Here is an 8,524-nt window from a genome sequence, read left to right on the forward strand (position 1 = left end):
AAGTAGGTTTTATATTCACACATTCGTTCAGTGACAGCTTGTGACATGCTCCCTATATTATTTACCATGGTACTTTTGAATATTTGGTCTGAAATCACATGCAAGTATGACTTAAAAACAACATTAGAACTATTTAATTGATTGTGAACAATGTATTTTGATAGTCATTAGTTACTATAAGATCACTATTTAGAGTTTGCAAATAATACATTTCTGACATTATATTATTAAGGAGAAAGCCTGAATGTGTGAATATAATGCCAACTTTAGCTTCATATCTTAAGACTAGCCTATCTGATAACGTTATTCCGTCAAAAGGCGTAAGTGCAAACTAAAAACTAACAACTTTCAGACTTCAAAGATGTTGAACAGCTTAAAATATATCAAATTAAACGATTAGCAGCATTGTTAAGTTGGTTTTATATTCGCACATTTGTTCAGTGACAGCTTGTGACATACTATATTATTTACTATGGTACTTTTGAATATTCAGTCAGAAATCACATGACTTGAAAACAACAGAACAATTTAATTTAATTAATAAAGTATTTTGATAGTCAGTGGCTGCTAGTATAATTTCGCTATTTAAAATTAGCAAATAATACTTAAAGATATTTTATTATTAAGAAGAAAGTCTGAATGTGTGAATATAGTAACAACAAAATGACACACGACTACCAATGCGTTAAGACTAGCCTATCTGTTAGCTTTACTCCGTCAAAAAGCGTAATTGCTCATAGATATAGCAACTTATAGACTTCATATATGTCAAACAGCTTAAAATATATCAAATAAAACGATTTACAGCATTGTTAAGACAGTTTTAAGCACTTTATGAACCAAAACAATCGACCGAACTGAACAAACAGATCAATCTAAGTCAAGTATTGATATACGTTGACTTTCAACTTAACGGATGATTGTATTTTTACCCTCACGCGTTCATATAACAGCGTTTTTACCTTATGTTAGGAAATATTCAATCCATCCATGTGCTCTTTACACACTGCAAGGCACTTGTCTGTGATGTAAACACTGCTCAGCGCGTGTGGATTTGGCGTCACGCGAAGCTGCAAGGGATTGTGGGTAATGTAGTTTTTAATTCTCATGTAATGTTAGAGCATGTATTTATAAATGATCGCTGCTGTAGTCTTGCTTTTAAACGCGGCGCATGATAAAAGACGCATTTTAATGTTAAAGAGCGCCACCAAAAGAGCTTTTAAGATTTATACAGTTTTAAAATAATCAATAAACGCACTTTTAAAGATATAATAAATATAATATAATATAATATAATATAATATAATATAATATAATACAAGATAAGACAAGATAAGACAAAATAAGACAAAATAAGATAATTAAAAATAAATAAATAAATAAATATATAAATATATATATATGTATGTATGTACAATATACAACAATATAACCAAGATGTTTACTTTGTTTATTCAAATGTATTTTCCTTACTGCCCTTGTGGTCAAAAATAGTATTAAACAATGTATTTGGATTTAACTTTAATATTATTTTAATATTTTACTTATTTTACATATATTTTTTATAGCATTGTTCAACAAAGACCATTAGAGTATAATTAATATTACTACAATTATTATTTTTTTTATATTCGTCATATATATTATTACTACAATTATGTTTTCTATTTATAACTGTTATATTCCTCATTGACACATATTTAAATAAACAAAATCAGTGATTAAACACTATTTTTAGAGATTTATAATAAGAATAATAATTATAATAATAATAAAAAAACAACATGTAAAAACTCCCAAAATTACAAAATAAAATGTTCCCTTTCCAGCCTTAAATTATAAAAGCATATATAGAGAGAACAAAAATGCTCATACATTTTAAATACATACAAAACATTTACAAAATGTTAAATTAAAATAAGAAAAAAAAAATCATAATAGGTCACAAAACTTTTTCAGTAGCTATAGTTGTCATGTCATTGCTTAATTCTACTGTAGTTGTTGTCTGATCTTGTATAATATTAACTTCAGCCTGGCTCTTTATCTGCCTTTAGAAATAGGAAATGAGTCACTTCTCTTCTCTGCTTGTTTGCTTTCAGTCTGGTTTTCAATGAGGTGCGTTTCTCCCTCTCAATATGAGCCTTTATGTGCCTTAATACGAGAGAAAAGTAGCTTGCTGCAATAAAAATCGATAACGTTGTAGCCTATTTTTCACTCTTAGTTCTTAATCATCCTCTAGGTGTTGAGACGTGTGTTTATCTTTACATTTACTTAAAGATGTGCTGCTGTATAAAAGTGTCAGCATGAAATCTGGATTGCTTTATAGTAAAAAAAAAAACAGCCTGATATCAAACCACACAATTGCTCATTTATTTTGATACCACGAAATGGTGCTCGGAGACATGACGTGCTCGAGACTCATCAGCATAATAATCCTCCTGCTTCTGCATATATATATAAACCACAAAAAAACCTGAGCTCACCCAAGTCCCTGCCTCCAAAGACAAACCACACAACGAGACAAAAACACTGCGGCTTTTCCAGCGCCTTCATCTTTCAAACCACAACCTCTGGAATCACCTTTTTAACCCTTCGCAAAGCCTATAGATGGAGAAAGAAAGATATTAAGGGCTTTTTTTCCTTGTTGCAAACTTTCTTTTTTGACTTCTTCATGGTGGCGCGTTTTGAGAAGCGCGCTGACGCGAACGAGCGCGCGTTATAATGCGAACCCTTCGCGATTTTACCACGGATTTTAAACTTTCTCACGACGAAAATCACCTCGTAAATTATGTCTTAGTTCAACCATGTGCGATTATATCCACGCGAATCACCTGTAGGAGCGCGTAAAGCTCGCGCGTAAAAGCGGATCCGAACATATCCAACTTTTTCAGGACGGACTTCACACATCATCGCATCTAGTTTTAATTGAAAAACGCTGACATTTAGCTGAGGTGTTTTTTTTTTAAAGTGTACTGTAGCTTACCTTTGCTGACATTGTTGTGATGCGCATTCCGGTAGATCCGAGCACCAGCCGCAGGTTCAGTCCGCCGTCCAGCAGCCTTCAGCCGGTGGCGGGGAAGATGAGCGATGCGCAGCCGGAGCCGAACGCGGTGGTGCCGAGACTCCGACCTCACGACAACCGGACCATGGTGGAGATCATAGCGGACCACCCCGCCGAGCTCGTGCGCACGGACAGCCCCAACTTTCTGTGCTCGGTGCTGCCGTCTCACTGGAGGTGCAACAAAACGCTCCCTGTGGCGTTTAAGGTCAGAAAGACGCTTTAATACTTACATTATATGACATTATAGCTATATGAAGTGTGAGAAAGATGCTTTATTACTAACATTATGTGAGTTTATAGATGTGTTATTGTATAGTTAACATTTGTTGTGTCAGAAAGACGCTTTAATACAAGCAGTGTGAAGTTACGTGAGATTATATAGGCTATATATTAGTCAACATTTGAAGTAAATTAAAAAATGTTCGCACTATTCACACTATTAATAACCCATTAGCTAACACTACTATAGCTTAATAAACTACTAATTAGCTGTTTATCAATAGTTAGTAGCATAAGGTAGACGTTGTGTTTAGGTTTTGGGTAGGATTCGGAATATACACTAAAAAGCATACTTTATATGAACAGTTAATATCTTAATAATAGGCAATAATAGTGTTTTGTATCCTAAAGTGTTACCAAAAGGTTTTTCAAACTCATGAGACACGAATTGGTGTTGTTAAATAGTTTTAGGACACATTTGAGGGACGGTTTTGATTCACTTCATAATGTTGACTACCGTGTGAGATTGTATATGTGAGATTATATTATAATCGTGACTATTTGCATTCACGTTAACTAGGAATCTCTTGATCTGTTTACATCGATTTTAATATAGATCAGATCTTTTAGATTGGTGTACGAGTTACAAATTTTAATCTCTTTTACAGAGGCTTGGCCAAGATTCAAAACCGCATTAAAATACATAATAGCAACAGTAAGGTTAATTATAATTGACTTAGAGTATGCTTTTTTAATTTTTAGGTGACGGTAAACACAGTTAAACACAAAGTTTAATGCATATAATCAAATTTTTATTACTTTACTTTTTCGAATGTAGCCTACACGATGTTTTTATTGCATTATTATTATTATTTCTTTAAATAGATCTTGTGGTTTAATATATATATATATATATATATATATATATATATATATATATATATATATATATATAATTTATTTATTTATTTTTTTTAAATCGGATGTTTAGCTACTGATATTTTAAAAGGACTATTCCTGCAGTGCTGGAGAGAAGTGAAATCTGAGCGATTTGAGGCTATTCATAGATACAAACGCATGCAAGTTTAATCACATGGCATTAATTACACATACAACTAATAATACTTTTACCCAAAGACATCGAGGGTTTCATGCAAGTGCGTTTGGAGTGTATCAGTAGCAGGATGACTTTCAGAATCGCTTTGCTGGGTCATTTATTTGAGCGTGTGTTAGTGAAGCATGCAGAACTAAACAACATGAAAACGCTATTTTAGTTTTAGTTGCATTTATTTATATTTATCAGTAAATTTGAGAACAAGTCAAGATATAACTTAATTGGCTTAGAACGTTGCTTTTAATAAAACAGTAAAGTTAATTAGCAAAATACCCTGTAAAAATGCTGGACAACATGAAGGAATAATATTAACTTGTTGTTTTTACAAAACTATTAAACTCATTTTAAATATGTAGTTTGAACAACAAGCATTTTTTGTGCGTGTTTTTCTATTTTATGTATTTTTAATATTAATATTATTTTATAATTGATGTGAACTCATGTTAAAAAATAGATTTTGAGTCTTTTGAAGAAATAGATACCCTTTTTAGTGTACACTCATTCAAAGGTCTGCAGTTACTTTGCACAGTAAGAAAAGTTGCAACAAAAATAATTAATTTAATTAATTAATTAATAATTAAGTCATGTTTACTTATTTTGAGGTAAATTTACTTATCTTTATTTATATTAATTAATCTGACTGAACATGTTGAGTTAAACTTTGTATAAATATAAAAATGTAGAGACCTGAATAACTCTGTAAAAAATGCTGGGTTACACACAATTCCTTCATGTTGTCCCAACACAAATCGATTAAGTTAACTTAATTGTTTCAAAAAAATGATGTTGTCCCCTCCCCAGAAATGTAAGAATCATGTTGTTTCAACTTATTTTAAACAAGTAGTTTGAGTGCAAACATCATTTTCTTTTTTGAGTGTATTTTTCTTTCTGGCCATATGTAATTTTTAATATTAATATAATATTTTATGATTGAAGTGAACTCATGTTCGGAAAAATAGATTTTTAGTATTTTGAAGAAATAAATACTCTTTATAGGGTAAACTCATTTAAAGGTCTGGTGTATTTAAGTTACTTTGCACTGTAAAAAAAATCTGCACAAAAAATAGTTTACTTGATGCATGTTTACTTATTTTTGAGGCATTTTTACTTATATTAATCAATCCGACTGAACATCTGGAGTTAAGACCTGAATAACTTTTTTTTTTTTAAGTACACTGTAAAAAATGCTGGGTTACAGGCAATCAATTTCTGTTGCGACAACATTAAAAGAATAATGTTAACATGTTTGTTTTTACAAATTTAAATAGATTAAACATAAAACTATTAAGATTTCCCCCCTAAAAAAAGAATTGCATTGTTTTTGTGTGTATTTTCCTTTCTAGCAATAAGCAATTTTTAATATTAATATGTAATTTTAAGATTGAAGTGAACTAATTAAAAAAAAATAAAACATTTTCAGTCTTTTTAAAATAAATACCCTTTATAATGTTAGCTCATTAGAAATACTTATGTATTTGAGATACTCTGCACAGTAATTCATAGCAGCTTAAAAATGTTTATTTGAGACATATTTACATTTCTAGTTATCTCAACTTATATCAAACAATCAGACTGAACATATTAAGTTAAATTTGTACAAAATATAAAAAATGTAGTTTATATATATATAAACTACATATACATTAAACTTATTTTTTAATGTTCAATCAATCCTCCTAAATTCGTAAAAAAAATTAAGTTAATCATGTCTTGGGACAACATGAATAATTCCTTCTTATATAGTTGCAAACAATTGAGTTAATGGAAAGAAAATAAATTAAATTTAGTAATGTTCAACTTAATTTGTTTGTATAAATTCAGCCCAAATAAACTGTTTACAACCATTTAACTTAAGAAAATAAGTGAATCCAAGGAATCATCTTTAAAACATTTTTTTTCAGTGAACCCTATACCTCCTACTTATATGTGGAACCCTGCATTTGGTACGGAGTACTTATTTTAAGTAGTAAAGTAATTATTTTTAAGCGTAAATGTGTCGTCATGACTTTTTGCAAGATCATTTTTTACATTGTGGATGTTTTCTGATCATTTTAAGGAATATTTTGCTCAATAAAAGCCATCCAGCTGTAGTTTACAGCTATATTTGGACACTATGAAAAACACACTGTTCCTTCATGTTGTCTTAACTCAAATGGATTAAGTTAAGTTCATTGTTTTTACAAATTTAATTGCATTTAACACAATTAAGTTTTCCCAAAAATACACAAGAATTGTGTTGATTCAACTCATTTTAAATGAGTCTAAAGTAGTTTGAACAAGCAGCAAAAGTCATTGTTTTGAGTGTAAATGCTATTTGCAACGTCATTTTTAACAGTGTGAATGTTTGCTGATCATTTTCAGGAATATTTTGCTTAATTAAAGCCATTAAGCTGTTGTTTAGAGCTATATTTGTTGGTACTGCTCTGTTCGCACAGTTGTAATACTATATATTATAGTGTATAATGAGTCTGGCAGGCCTGTTTTCATCAGTATGTGTATGTAAACAGGCTGACCTGAGCGCATGTCTGTCCTGTTCAGGTTGTGGCTCTGGGAGATGTTCCTGACGGGACGGTGGTGACGGTAATGGCTGGAAATGACGAAAACTATTCGGCTGAGCTGAGAAACGCCTCCGCTGTCATGAAGAATCAGGTGGCGCGTTTCAACGACCTGAGATTTGTTGGCAGAAGTGGAAGAGGTTGGTGCTTTAATTGTATTTATTCTTCACTGGCCGCTTGGTTTGCTTTGGCTGAATCATAAAAAGGGTATAAAAAAAATCACGTAAGACGTTTGGTTTACAATGAATGACACGCTGGAAATAAAACGGCAGCACAATCCAGATGTAAGTTTCACCCAGATGAAATGCTCTGCTTATTGATTCAAAGTGCATAGATGGCTTCTGTGTGACCTTCTAAAGAATATATGTAAAATGTATGTGTATATATATATATATGTATATATAAATAGTTGAAGTCAAAATGATTATCCCTCCAGTGATTTTTTTTTCAAATATTTCCCAAATGATGTTTAACAGAGCTAGGAAATTTTCGCAGTATTTCCTATAATATTTTTTCTTCTGGAGAAAGTCTTATTTGTTTTATTTCGGCTAGAATAAAAGCAGTTTTTAATATTTTTAAAGCATTTAAAGGTCAATATTATTAGCCCCTTCAGCAATATTTGTTTTGATTGTCTACAGAACAAACCACTGTTATATAATGGCTTGCCTAATTACCCTAACTTGCATAATTACCCTAGTTAAGCCTTTAAATGTCACTTTAAGCTGAATAGAAGTGTCTTGAAAATGTCTAGTCAAATATTATTTACTGTCATCATGTCAAAGATAAAAGAAATCAGTTATTAGAAATGAGTTATTAAAACTATTATATTTAGAAATGTGCTGAAAAAAATCTGCTCTCTGGTAAAAAGAAATTGGGGGGGGGGGGTATTAATTCAAGGGGACTAATAATTCTGACTTCAACTGTATATGCAAATTGCAGCATTTTACAAGAACGCAGTGTGGGAAACTGTCCAAGAGTCAAGAGTTGGTCAAACATTGAAAAGAAATGAGCTTCAGAACTGGAACAGAATCACAGAAAAGCCTCTTTATTATTATTTTACAAAAGGCGTCCAGCGATTTGAGTGCTTCCATGTTGAGGATAAAGAAAAAAAAGGGTGTGTTCTAATATATATCTGTCTCTTATATTCTCAACCCTTTCACAGGCATGTACATCTAATATCGTTCCACTACATTCACCCTGCCACCCAATAAGGTATATACAGTTGCAGTCAGAATTATTAGCCCTCTTGTTACATTTTAATGTATTTATATATTTAATATTTTATATAATTAATATCTAATATTTAAATATAATAGTTTTAATAACTCATTTCTAATAACTGATTTATTTTATCTTTGTCATGATGACAGTAAATAATATTTGACTAGATATTTTTCAAGAAACTTCTATACAGCTTAAAGTGACATTTAAAGGCTTAACTAGGTTAATTAGGTGAGTTAGTGTAATTAGGCAAGTCGTTGTATAACGATGGTTTGTTCTGTAATTCATTCATTCACTTTATTTTCGGCTTAGTCCCATTATTAATACAGGGTCGCCACAGCGGAATGAACCGCC

At 31.2% G+C, this 8,524-nt stretch overlaps 3 protein-coding genes across 6 annotated transcripts in view; 2 read left to right on the forward strand and 1 right to left on the reverse strand.

The window, feature by feature from the left end:
* The window catches only part of supt3h (SPT3 homolog, SAGA and STAGA complex component), a 267,830-nt gene extending 264,599 nt beyond the window's left edge, over nt 1-3,231 (reverse strand). Inside the window, exon 1 of one of the 2 annotated variants that reach the window (XM_021467143.3) lies at nt 2,984-3,231. In XM_021467143.3, the coding sequence (XP_021322818.1) occupies nt 2,984-3,010 (27 nt within the window). In that variant the 5' untranslated portion in view covers nt 3,011-3,231. Of the gene's footprint in view, nt 1-962; nt 1,046-2,983 lie in introns of those variants that run through there. The other variant, NM_001002625.1, reaches the window with a different exon arrangement.
* The window catches only part of cdc5l (CDC5 cell division cycle 5-like (S. pombe)), a 453,211-nt gene that overhangs the window by 368,239 nt on the left and 76,448 nt on the right, over nt 1-8,524 (forward strand). The gene's annotated exons all lie outside the window — the stretch shown is intronic.
* Nucleotides 1-8,524, forward strand: part of runx2a (RUNX family transcription factor 2a) — a 169,350-nt gene that overhangs the window by 72,544 nt on the left and 88,282 nt on the right. For all 3 annotated transcript variants that reach the window (XM_068214370.2, XM_068214369.2, NM_212858.2), the window contains 2 exon segments: nt 3,019-3,266; nt 6,933-7,089. In XM_068214370.2, the coding sequence (XP_068070471.1) occupies nt 3,019-3,266; nt 6,933-7,089 (405 nt within the window).

Source organism: Danio rerio, chromosome 17 (assembly GCF_049306965.1).
Source record: "Danio rerio strain Tuebingen ecotype United States chromosome 17, GRCz12tu, whole genome shotgun sequence".
Classification (NCBI taxonomy): Eukaryota; Metazoa; Chordata; class Actinopteri; order Cypriniformes; family Danionidae; genus Danio; species Danio rerio.